At 36.6% G+C, this 13,923-nt stretch overlaps 1 protein-coding gene across 2 annotated transcripts in view; it reads left to right on the plus strand.

Moving 5' to 3' along the window:
* tab2 (TGF-beta activated kinase 1 (MAP3K7) binding protein 2) overlaps window positions 1–13,923 on the plus strand; it is a 39,985-nt gene that overhangs the window by 12,966 nt on the left and 13,096 nt on the right. For both annotated transcript variants that reach the window (XM_066699005.1, XM_066698996.1), the window contains exon 2: window positions 13,635–13,822. In XM_066699005.1, the coding sequence (XP_066555102.1) occupies window positions 13,721–13,822 (102 nt within the window). In that variant the 5' untranslated portion in view covers window positions 13,635–13,720. The remainder of the gene's footprint in view (window positions 1–13,634; window positions 13,823–13,923) is intronic.

A 13,923-nucleotide genomic window follows, 5' to 3' on the forward strand; every position in this document is an offset into this window, starting at 1 on the left:
GTGCATTTGCAACACATCTCAGACTACAGTTTTTCACTGCATGCACTTCAAGGTTCCAGTGTGTTTAAGGTTTCTGGCAGTTTATTGGATTTATAATTTTATTAAAATTGAGGATGAGGCCACAATTCTTCCCTCATGGAATTCAGATTCTCTTGTTTTGGTCTTTTGTCAGTTTTCTTGTCACTGATTCATGGAAACTTCCCCCCCCCTTCTTTCCCTTGTCTTTGAAGCTGGCAGATAGTGAATGCTGGGGGAGGGGATTGCACTCTTTGAGCACCCTCTGTGTGACTCTGGGCACAACAATCCTTTCTCCAGTGGACATTCTCTTGGTTAAATTTAATTTTATTTTAGTAACTGTGTATATTTATTGTGTGCACTTCAACAGAATGTAAAGCAGAATAAAAAAAATAGTGTCTTTTAAACGTGTGCTGTTTAGTGGCCTTTTGTTAGCTGTGGAGATGTCTGGCAGTCACTAGCACTTTCACTAGTCCACCTGTCAGTGCCAGTCTGGGACACACTAATGGGTCTTTTCCAAGATGGGCATGATTTGATCCACTTTCCTTTTACTACCAAACAATTTTATTATCACCATACTGCTGTCTTTTTCATTCTTTGGTTCTTATACATTTCAAAAGTGAGAACTGTTTTTAATATTGGAGGGATCCTGTTCTTGCTGTCATTTAGACCTAGTTTTCCACCAGTTGACATGATTACTTTTATTTATTTTAGGTGGATAGCTGTCTCGTGACAACAAAGATGAATCCATTACTTTCATTCTCTAATGACTAAAGTGCTTATAAAGACTTTTAATCAACAAATTCAGATGACTCTGAATGTCATCTGAATTATACACAATGTGCAGCACAATAAAGTTAAATTCACTTATCACCTAAGGGAGAACACATGAAAAGATGCACCACTTGTACCAACTCTGGTATTCTTAATTTATAGGTTAGGTGACACGGAATAAAAACAATTCCAGTGCATTTAAAGGTGTAAATGAGGTCATGCATAACCTGGATATCAGCTTAACTTCATACGAGCAAAACAGCTGTGACTTATTTGGTTGTTCCATCCCTTTCTATGCTGCCAACAAAGGAAACAATATCTCGGTCGTCATTTAAATAAATAAATCACTCCCTAATACAATAGATTTGACAGTTTAATATTTTCAGTATATTAACTTTAAAATTGACCATGTACTGTCTCTGGAAAATAAAAATTTCCTAGTGAACACTAACAGCTATTGAGAGTTACTGGGCTTGTTACTGAGGTGGTAGTGGTGTTTTTGGAACTTCCTCTTTCCATTTCGCATTGGGAAACATGGAGGAATCATGTTTTCAGTAGCTGGTGTGCTAATTGTTACCTTGTGATCAGACTAAAATTTGAATGTGTGAGGGTGTCTACAATTGGAAATGTAACTGGCTGTGTTCTCCCTGTAATTAAATGACTGTACAGCAGATACACCAAGCATCACTACGCTCGTTTTTTTCTGATTCATCTATGAGATTTCATAAGCTTAAATATCTAAGAATTGTGTTGCGCAGGAAATGGTTAGAGAGAAGACTAACCCACCCTTCATTCTTGATATTGCAATTCAGTATGGAAAATATGCTACATACTAGTATTGCGGTACACGTCAGTAATGTGAGTATTTGGTTCCTGCAATTAATTTTTCTCCAGTATAGCACCTATAATACATACTGTTCTGGGATCTTTTTCGAATTTGTAAAAGTTTGCTTACTCTAAAAAACTTTAATTTTAGAAATGACTGAGAAACCTCAGGTTTGCTAGAATGCACAAACTGTAATGTTGCACTGCATAGCTGTAGCTCTTCTGTTTTATATTTTAATAGGGGGAAATTGTTTACTTTGTTTGCATTAAGAACCTAAAGCTACATTTCTGCATCGAGAACAACTCAATCTTTATCAAACCTGCTGATCCTGTTAAGTTAGTGTGTTGAACCCAATATCCTTTACTCCTGTAATCAATACAAATAAGTGGGGGAACTCCTTTGCAAAGACTTGTTTTGCATTTTATAATGAAATATGATCTTTGTGGCCTTAAAATACTGGTATTGCTGAAAGCAGAGTAAAATACATGGAAGTGGGTTTGGGAATGTTAAAGAGAAGGAAGATGCCCGATGTATATTATGAGGTGGTTCAGGGTTAGAGGAGCTAGGAAGGATTGAAAGGAACCATCCAGCTTTATTGCCAGGAGAGGGCCTGACAAGCTTTCAGTTATTAGGGACTGAAGCTGTCCCTATCCCACATTTGTTTATTTTTTTACAGTGAATGCTTTGTCCTCCTTATCCATCTGTATTCCTTACAACAGGTAACGTTTAAAGTTAATGTATTCCTACTCAACCTTTGATACTATATTGATACCCATGCACCACCACTTTTTTTTAATTGCTTCAAAAAGACCCTGAAAAGTTTAACCATCAATTACGGAACTGAGGAAACTGTCCACTCTCAGACCTGGATGTATTTTTTTTCTGTTTCTGTACCTTTTTTCAAAGTCCGTCCGTACGTCCCCCCCCCCCACACACACACACCACACACACACACACACACTCTCAACCCTCAGACCATCTTTCATGTACTTGCATATTTCCTTAATTGAGGACAGCTATTGTATACATGACAAAAAACTAACTTATCAGAAGACTAAATGTTTTTGCTTTCATTATTTACCACAGATCTGATTGACTTCAAATAAAAAAAAAACTGAACAACCCATTAGAACCATCTACAAAAGACCTGTATACATGAATAAATAACTCTGACCTCCTCACTGTGTGCATATACTCAATTTAATTGCAGTATTTGGTTAAATGTATGCTGTAGTCCATTCATTTGGGAGTGGTTTACCCATTTTTGTATTGCATCTAAGGTTACAAACTGGTGTTTAAGTTGTCTCTTCAGAGCAAGTTACCCTCAGGTAGTGATATTTCAAATATATGGCATCTATGCTGTATTCCCATCTCCTTTCCATGTTTATGATTCTACTACATCCTTACTCAGTCCTCACTTAAATTAAGATATAAAAGTGCCCAGTACTCCTGCACTCCTGTGAGGTCTGTGTCCAATGTAGCACGATAGAACAAAACAGATCACTGGGTTACAGACGTGTGGCGGCTGTTTTAAAAGCACTTGGGCAAACATGGCAGTCCTCCAGGGACCCAGATAAGGCGCGTCTGTCAGAGCAGCTGAAAGCTTTTCTCCAGACTAGACTCAAACAAGAGGACTTGAACTCTAGCTACACCACCCACAGAATTAGCAATTAAAAGCAATCCATTTAAACACAAAAAAGCATTCTATCTGAGAGAGTTCATATTTGAAAGCTGTTGAGAAATGTCTGGGTTGGTCATGGTAATAAATGGAAATCCAGTTTTGATCTGTCCCACACTGTACAACTGATAGATAATCTGCTCTTAACATCACTGTATTCATCAAAGTTACTTGGTTTGGAAGTCATTGTGGGCTTTTATTTTTTATTAATGTCTTCAGATGTGAAATCATCCAAAAATCTTCTCATGTAGCTTTTACATACAATGCAGGAATAATAATAAAATATATTTCTATGTACAGCAGGAGTTCCCAACATAAATGTTGTTAACTCCTGCTGTACATAGAAATATATTTTATTATTATCAGCAAAGTTTAATTTATCTGATAGGCTCTTGCCTATGGCCACACATTCATAACTTTATGGTAGTTTTAAGGTTGCTGTAGTTAATAACAATGTAAGTCTGTCTACATTCTGGGCTAGCTACATTAGAATGTTGAGTCATGTAGACTTTGTGTTATCAAAAATAAGTTATCTGTACTATATGTACGCTACTCAGCTCTTCAGCAGTATTGTCAACAAAGAGCAGTTGAAAATTTGCATAATACCCATGGGATAACCAAAATGTTGCATAAAGTAATTCCGTAAGCCTATGAAATTGCTACATCCTTTTAACGTTGAGTTGCTTCCTGTATGCTTTTACTGTATCAATGTGATGAAAAACGTCAACCCATTTAACAATGTAGGAAATGGTAGCTTCAGAAAACTATTTACAAAATAAAGAAAAAATAAAGATCTTTGGAACCTAGCTGAACAGCAAATGTCCTACTGTAATAAGGGCAAGGTTAAGTTTTTGTCTGTCAAGAATAATATATCCAAATCAAATGTCTTTACCACATTCAGAAATGTCAGAAATTCAAAAAAGTTACTTTCTTGAGCCCAAACATTTTGACTTTGGCCTTCTCTGAGAACAGCAAGTTATTTAGCCTTTTCAAAGCCCAACTGCAACAGGTTATTGGCTTCTTCTGATTCCCATTTGTCAGCCATTTTGGTTCCTGTGTGCAGCGTTGAGGTAAAATGATTGACAGCTTCTGAAGCCTCTGTCCTAAACAGTAACTTTTCCATTCTATGGTTTATACTACTGTGTTGTGATAACTAGGTTTTGATTGAGTCCTGCCATCACAGATTGCCATTTATATGTCCAATTATTCATATTTATGGTTCCTTACTTTCAGGGGGGGTTAGCGATGACCAACTATAGGGGGTGTGGGGCGGGGGGTGGTTAGTGGTAGCGAACGACCGTCTGGCCTGAGTATAACTGCGGGAATCCCTGATGGTATTTAGGTCCATATAGTTTGAGGACGAATTAGAATAAAATCTTCAATATGACCTAAATGACTGATGTCACTTTAGCAGAAGTAGTACAGGTATAGCTAAGGTCTGCCTATATTGCGATTGAAATTTGACCTTATTCTTGGCTGAAAAATGACTTTGAGTTTATATAAAATGCACCCTTCAGACTATTAAATGCTAAAGTCTAGTCAACTGGCAAGATGTGTTTCCAGCACATGAGAAAAGCATTCTGTGGTATTTCCTTTCAAGGCGATCAGTAGTATAGCCCATTTTAAAAAAAAAAAATGTTTTATATAATTTAAATACAAAGTTCTTGGCAGAAATAATACATAATGTTTAGTGGTTTAGGTTAATGTTCTTCTTGTTGTTCAAGTTTCTATTTTAAGTGCAAGCTGTGGTTTTATCATATAATACATTTGTGGGGTCTCAGAAAGTGAAAAGCTTGTCACACTACAGTGTAGGTAATGGAGCATGCTGTATCTTTGATCAAAATCAAGGGTACGATCTGGAACCTGTCTGGCTATTGACCTTCCCACTACACACACACTGGAGTCAATCATGAGTGACATATTCATAGTAGGGTTGTCACGATACTAGAATTTTTAACTTGAATACGATACCAGTTAAATTTCACAATTCGATACCTCATATATATCTGTAGACAAAACATACATTTGCATTCCTTTCATACAGATAGTCTTCACTCTAGATCAAATGGGCTGGAGCAGTAAACACAAATATCATAGTATTAAGAAAACTTTTTCCAGAATTCAGTAACCATTCAAACATTTTCTTCAGAACAATAGACTACAGGGAGCTAGTAACATATGTATATTTTGATAATTTCTTTTGCCAACATAACACGGCATTCCGAGACTGGTTTAATCTGACTTGATGTAGTAACAGTCAATAGGCACATTCATGTTTTAAGTTTTACTGCATTATTATTGCATAGATTTATAATATTTTGAAAATGTGTTCCATATGGGAATTTTAATGTCCTTTTATTTGATATACAGAACATGCATATAACGCACACCAGTCATTATACAGACCAGAAAAGAATACAGTAAATAAGACACGTATATCTACAGTCTTGAGCCATAGTTGATCCGTTAAACAATATTAATACTGGTTATAGTAAAGGTAACTAATTTATACTGTTTAACTTACGTTTTAATAGATAAAGCCATGTCGGTTAAGAATCTTAAAGGCAGATAGCCAGAAAATAAACTGTCGAGTACCATTACCTAGGCCTATATTATGAATATGACTTTAGATATAGCTGAATCAATAATATTTGTTTTATAAATAAGTGTTATTGTTAAATTGTTATGAATCAGTGAACACTAGAACTGCATAGCCCTATATTTTGGGTGGCTTTTGCAGTGCAAAAGTAAATATCTCTGCGTATGTGAATTTCCAGCTTATCTGTCCTTATATGTTACAAACAAAAATTATTTAAATACTTATACAGCGTTTGCTGTAAACCCTTCGAATGTAATAAGTTATAAATACTTCCTTCAGCCGCCGGACCACAGTTAATGCTGTAGGCTTGAATACAATAAAGTTGACAATCTGGGCTTTATAATGAACTCAGTCATTGTGAAATCATTTGAATTGTGTTGAGAGCTAAAACAGTACACGTTTACACATATATTCATATATTATCATTATTTATTTAATTAGCAGATGATACAAAATATACACAATTGACGAGTCACACCTGATCTAGCTCTCATCTGCCTGTTCTCATCGGCTCAGTAAGTTTCTAACTTTCCTGTGGATTTCACTCTTGATCTCGTTGCAAACCCAGGTCTCTTGATTGAATGCCTTGACCAGTCACTGTCTGATCATGTGCTCATTATTTTGTGTCAGGTGCGGCTGGCGATAGGCTGGCTGCTGTTAGCGTTTATTAGACTGCTGTTGGCACTACAGTTCGGTATGTGCAGGACTGAAGATGCCCATCACCAGCGCTGCACAGTAAAGACACTGCCGGCTGCCCAATGCACAGAGCTGCGCTGTCTCCCGCTGTTGAAGTGCAGTCTGTGGTGAATGCACTGCAGTGATGAAAAGCGCCTCCTGCATGCATGTATGAGCTGTATACACAGACATGTTATATTTTCATTTTATGCTATTTTTAGGACTGTTTTTTTATTGTACGTTTGCTAGCATATGTGCATACCGATTTCTACAGCAGTTTGTGTAAAATGTATTATTAGTTTGTTCATGTTTATGTAGCCTATATGCGCTCGTTTTGAAAAAAATAATTACATTTTAAATGTGAATGCAGTGTTTCTGCCTTGAAAATGCAGAATGTTGCGTGATGTTCATATGTAAAAATATTAAGATTAATCCAACTGTTTATTTTTCGTTTTGGTAACACAGCTGTTTTATAAGGAGACACATTGGTGGAATTTATACATACATTTCGGGAGTGAACAACTCCGATGTCATCACGCTGGCTTCCGGTCAAAGCGCATAAATACCCGCCATCAACTGTCCCCGGCCTCCGCACCTGCGCTCCCGTAGCCAGGACAGTCAGCCGAAATCAAATAAATCACATTCCCGCCCCAGCGCGAAGTGTTGTTGTGAAACTACTGAATTGTATTTAATCCGAAACCTCGGCAGTTCTAGTGTTAAGAGCTCACCGATTGTAATCAGTCCAATTAATACCAAATTGAACAAAAATACTACAGAAAAGTGGTGCAATGTCTCGGCGAATTTTGATAACCCAGGCTTCCTGTGTTGTTGGTCTGCTTGAAATGTGTGAAATGACAGCTTTATTTCTGTCATAAAGGCTGTCACTCGCACGCTAGAACACAGCACTGATGCTCGTTCGTTTATCGCACTTCCGCAACTCCTGCTTGCGGAGCCTCGATCTCGCTGGGACCGGCTGATTTTGTTTCCACCTGAGGCGTATGTTGTCACTGTGTGGACAAACAGACTATTTTTTGTTAATTGAAAGATGCAATCACGCAGTTTTCGTTATACAAGTGCAGTGCTCCGATACTTCGATATTACTGAATGCATAGCTCGGAACTGTTTCTGAAATTTGGTATTACGGTAGTATCTTAATATCGGTATTTTTGACAACCTTATTACGTAGGCCTTATGGTTGAGTCTTCCACTTAACTGTTCTTAACGGAATTGAAATATGTCAAGGATAGCCATTTACTTTCATTACTTTTCCTGTTGATATTGTGGCTCTATTTCTACTGTATAATTGATCATTAGGATATGCGGGGGTATGTTATGTACATTATGTTTTGCAGATTAATTAGTTGGTTTTGTTTTCTTGGTAAATTCCAGACAGTTTTTTTTTTTTGTGGTTAGAATGATTTCCAATTTTTGTTTTTTCACCTGTTCCCATATAATGTTTTGTTTGTACACACAATATGTTGGATGATGGTGGTAATGGGTTTTGTTTTGTGAAAGGTTTACATCTTATTTGTTTTAATATCATTTATATCATTTTTAAATATCTTGTTAGTTGTAAAATCATGTGTAAAGATCTGTCACCCTTTGACAGAACAGAGGAAGCAGTAGAGAGACAGTACAGCTCTACTGTTGAGAATTTTTTCCTGTGGGATTGTTATTGGTTATTCTGTTCATTTCAAGGACTTTGGCAGAAAGGTTAACCTTACAACTGATGGCTCAAGCCACTGTTGTTGTTTATATCCTCTTTCTAGGCTGAGTCACTTCCAGCTGTAGCATGAACCCTTCACCTCCATATCCATAATCACGTGAGCTAACCACTGAAAAAGGGTTTATGATTGATTTTGTTTAGAATGAGAACAGAAACCCTTACATATTTCCCTCCCAAACTTAGAAAACTGCTGACACGTTTTTTTTCTTGCGTTTTCAATAATTTACAAATAATTGGCAACGTAGGGTTTTGAGAGAACTTGTTTCAGAAAGTATACAATGCAAAAGGAGGAGAAGGACTTTATACACTACTAAACCCTATGGGGTGATTGTTTTCCGCAGGGCTTCATTCTCAGTTTTTAGTTTCAGCCAGCATAGCAGGCACTTCAGCATACAATACCTTCAATTATGTGGAAGAGATTGAGGTCAGGGTGATATTGGCACTGCTGTATGTGTGTATATTTCCTCAAAGAGCTAATAGTAATTTTCACGGACAGAATGCAGCAGCACTCGCATTTCTAAGAGGCTGATAAGGTGAACTCAGCATTTTATAACCCACAGAAATTCTGTCTAAACGAGGTGGGGGAGGAGCAGAGAGAACAGGCTTCAGCAAGCAGCTAAGAAAGCTTCACCCTGCTAAATCCCCCCCTCTTTTATTTTTTTAAAATCCCCCATATGGTAAGAATAAGTTACTAGCCAAGCAGCTTTTACACAGTTATTTTGAAACATGGTTTAAAAAAATAAATCAGTTTGTTTCTTTTAAACTCTGTTAATTTGCCAGAAAGCTACTTTTTCTCTGTTTAAAGGGACAAGTAAATGGACTATTTCAAATATGAAGCTCAACAAGGCCAAAGTTTCCCTGTGGTAACACCTCTTTTTGTCACACACTGCCCTTTGAACGCTGGGCTGGTTTAGGGAGTCTGTGTCTGCCTGCTTCTAATCAACAGCCAGCTGCACTATTAGCAGCAAAGAATTCTTGATTTCCTTTCCCCAAACCCCCTCCGAAACGGAAAGGAAAACCAAAAATAAAGTCTCCGTCCCCCCTCCAAAAAACTCAGCTTACCCATCACCTTTACTGATTTGATCTACTAACTTCCTACAAATTGTGCATTGTGCACATCTAAGATCCAAGCTGCACCAGCTCAATTTTTGTTTTTCATAAGGCCTAGACATTCATGTTATCCTGTATTCTCCCTTTCCCACATTTTGTTTTGTTTTCCTCTTTTCATTTTAACACACATTGCAGTACTGATCTCTCTAATACTGCAGCTGGATGAACAGCAATTCCCCTCCCATCCTGCAGAAAACAATGCTTTAGTAGATGGAAACTGCCATGTAGGCAATAGAGGAACATTTTAACTAGCTAAAATTTAGAAAGTGAGTATTCTAAACTGATTCAAATACAATTAAACCGGAAAATAAAGTAGTTTGATGATTTTGTCATGACCGAAATTTAGAAAATCCTTAAATTAACACATTTTAACAAAGTTTAAGACTTCTTTATTTGAACCTAGGTTAGATAACATGTTTACCTTGAGAACAAGGATATTTTAAGGAAAATGTTCAGTCCCTTCAAATACTGTTTGAAAAAATGTGTTTTATCAAGTGATCATTCAAGCTTTTTACAAAATATTAACGAGGATTGTAGGCCAATGAATACCATCAGGGAGCTATGTCTGGTACCTGAAGGTTAGTTTAAAGGTAGGCTTAAATATTTGTTATTTGCATTTCTACAAAAACATTTTACCTGAGAATAACCTATATCCTGTTTGTTTAAAAAGAGTGAAGTCAATTCATACTGTTATTTGTTTCACATGAAGTGCGATTCTTCCGGTTGGACTGTGAAAGGCATTCACCCTTATTATCAACATTTAAATTCTAGGCAAAGAGATTCCATCTGTGTTTGGAGCAACTCCTAAGATATTTAGGGGAAAGATGCTGTGTACCTCTCCAACTTATTATTAATAAATATGAAAATAGTGTTAAAACCCTTTTGATAATTATTAATTGTACATGATTCCTTTGGATTATTACATTTTTTATCTGTTAATATTTTTGTAGTTGAACAAATATGGATTTTGTTATGTATTCTGAATGGCAATTTTCAATGTTCCTCGTTTTCTGAGCGGAAAAACAAATGTTGATTTGAATTCATTGGTTGACAATTAAATTATCAAGTATCTTGTTAGGAGAAGTTGTGGTCATCTCAGTTCTTTGTAAGTTCAATAGTCTGGTAAATCACAGTTCTATAAGAGCAATATCTGGTTCAATTTTATAAAGAGCATGTTTAGAAACAAATAGCCACAGTGATTTATGCTCATGTGTTAGGTCATACAGTGCTTTCAATATATTTTAAATGTCAGAGGACCTACTATAGTGAATGTTTAGGGCTCTGCTTCAGCTGTAAGTGGCTGAGTTTTTCCATGAAGCTTATAATCTGAGGTAGACCACTCTTGGTGGCTATGTGCCATTAAAGGTGGTCTGAAGTAGTCCTCCCTGTACCACAGAGCCGTTTTGCAGAAATATTATAAATATGTTGAACATAGAGGAGCACAGAACAGAGAGAAGAAAAAAAAATGTAATCAAAGCTATTTTGAGGTTTTCTTTTTCCTTTCCAACCTCATTCCCCCACAAGGAAGATTTTAGTTGTTTTAATCCAAACTAGTTTTGTTGAGTTGCTTAGTCAAAATGGAGGCTGAGCCTGCCCACACCTCAGTGTGATGTCTGAGGCTGTGCTGGATAACTGGAGACTAAGCCTAGAGCAGGGGTCCCCAATTATGTTTCACCATGGGCCACTTTCAAAGAATGAGAAGATGTAATGAGCCACACAAGAAAATACAATGAAATCAAGCCCCCTCCTCCCCACCCCATGACACGTTGCCCGGGAGGGCCGGCTCAACTTAGTTTCAACCCCTCCAGTAATATAATTTTCCTATCATGACTCCAGATCCAACGTATTCTTTAAACAAAAATGCTTAGTTAATCAAAAAATCTCACAAAAACAGAAAGCTGAGAGAATTTTGAAACATGGGAGTTTGTTACTTTGCAGACTGGAAGCAGTGGTGATTGATATGAGCTGAAAATTTATCAGTCATGAAGAATGGTGCTGACCAGGGCGCCGTTTCCTGTTTAAGATGGTACTTGAGGTTTCAATCATTCTCATGATTAACTAAAGCCAACTTTGATTGTTGTTTATGTGAAATTTGCTTTGCATATAGAATGGTATCTCGTAACTACCGAGATGATATACCTTATATTACTATTACACCTTAGATGCATGGCCTCAAGAGCTCCACTATACCAGTTTTGAATTTTACAGCAGCTGTACCCAGAAAAATATTTTCAGCTGCACTTTGATTAACCCTTTATTTGCTATTATGAATGCAAACCTCCACGGTCTCACTATTGGTTAATTAGCCAATGTATTTTATGAAGAAAACAGTCTTGAGTTTTGGGTCAGTACTCCTGTAGTGGTAACAATGTGTTGATCTAATTACAGCCTGCACTAAGGTTCATTTAATTTGCTGAGTGCTGTAGTATACTCTTTTAATCTTCAGTTTAGCTCTTACTGTGGTGAATGGATTGGTGGTTTAAGGTACCACTTGGTAACCAAAAAAGGGTATAATATGTGTATCTTCGTGTAATGGAGGACCCAAGTTCAGTTAAAATGTAACTTTTAAAAAGTGTCTAAACTATTGGGAGGTGAAGATTTCGTGTTATTTTGTGAAACAAACTTTACATGTTGCGCTTGATATAACGCAGCGTGCTGCCCTAGATTTCCTCCCGAGATAAATTGGTTGTGATCTATGTCGAACCCTCCTCTTGGTCGAATGAACACAGTGTTCTATTTCATAAGGCGCAGTTTACGCTGTAAATGTTCTCAGTTTGTAAATATGTGTAATCAAAATTTTTCTCAATAAATTACATTTTAGTTACAACTGTATTCAATTTAAATATACTGACCAAATGTTCATTTCAATTTCATAAGTTTGTACCAGTGTCATTGCCATCTTTTTAAGGTCACTTCCGTCCATCTGGTCAAGTAGTTTCTTTAGCTTGCAAAGTACCATCTGAATACCCAGTGAAGTGGTAGTGAGTATACATCTTTGGCAAACCTGTTTGTGCTGTCTGAATCTGTAATATACTGTGTTGCACTGCTCATGATTGCAAGTGTCTTCCCATCATTATTTTCTGGTTGTTTCTCACATTTCTACTTAAAATTAAACAAACCCTGCCTCTCTCTTTTCTGTTTCTTTATATTGGTTTCATTTTTCATTTTAAAGCAATTTTTTAAGATGCATTCTGGTAGATGTATGCCAAGATTATTATGAGGAGATAACCAATGTATGAAGATGAAGCGATTTGAGTAATTCCCTGACATGTTATTTTCATTTTATATATATATATATATATATATATATATATATATATATATATATATATATATATATATATATATATATATATATATATATATATTTATTTTTGTTTGTCTGCAAAATCTGTATCTTATAAGGCACTTTATTATATAACAATCATCCTCTTCTAGTACTCTAATTTAGGCACTGTGTTCTTAAACTTCTGGCATGCATTTTGAGAAACTTTTCTATGTTTTAAATTATAATATTATCATGCCTAACCCTGCAGTTTCTCTTTATATGCATTACACACTCTTGATTACATAAACCTGCTTCTTAAACAAGTTTGATTTTGTTTTTTTAAAAACAATATAGAATATAAACTTGGACAGCAGTTGCTTTCTATTTTAGTACTCCTCTGAAGAAAGCTTTAAAATAGAGGGGGTTAAAAATAAGAAATTGTTGGCATGTATGAAAGAGTTCTTCCATCCAATGTTGAACTGTTGGACCCGGTTGTTTTTGTGTTTCTTATAGTGACTTTAATGTAATTCAAGCAATGTCAGTATATTACGCTACAATAACTATGATGTTAGCAGGCATTTGGAGGCTGTCACAAACTCCATACTTTGCAGGTACTAAGGATTTTATTTTAGAAAGAGAATCAGAAGCATCCCAATCAGAACATTGTTTTACATGAATTAGGCATCTAAATATGATGTGTATAATTGTGTGTATATGTGTCTGTGTGTGCAGGGCAGTGCTGTATTATATGGGGCCTACATTATTAGCTGTGGCCAGAGACGCATGTACACACAAAAAACCTAGCTTTTGGGTGGAATACTAACTAAGCTGGTGGTCTGTTCCTCTATTATGGCATGGGCTAAGCTCTTCACCGACATGAAACATGCTTGTTAATGCAAGAGGCACAAAGTGCTCTAGTTCAGTGTGTAGAGACCTTCATGTGATGTACACTGTATTTTGCAGAAAATGCTTAAGCACTGGGAGAGCTGCTGCTACTGAGGCCCTGAGGTGCAGTACAGAGCAATCAGTCCTGACCTGGCAATACACGAATGGCCCAGGGAAGCCACCAAATTGACATCCAGGTTTTGCATGACCTGTGCCAGAAGTTTCCTGAAGTGCCTGAAGGTGTTGTATCCCAGTGCATATTGCAGGTGAGTGTATCCTCAGCTTTCCCAGTTTTAAGATCACAGTATTTTGTGGATTTATTCAGATTTGGGAAGCACACTAAGGAAATTCACAATTTCATTTCATT

Source organism: Amia ocellicauda, chromosome 1 (genome assembly GCF_036373705.1).
Source record: "Amia ocellicauda isolate fAmiCal2 chromosome 1, fAmiCal2.hap1, whole genome shotgun sequence".
Taxonomy (NCBI): Eukaryota; Metazoa; Chordata; class Actinopteri; order Amiiformes; family Amiidae; genus Amia; species Amia ocellicauda.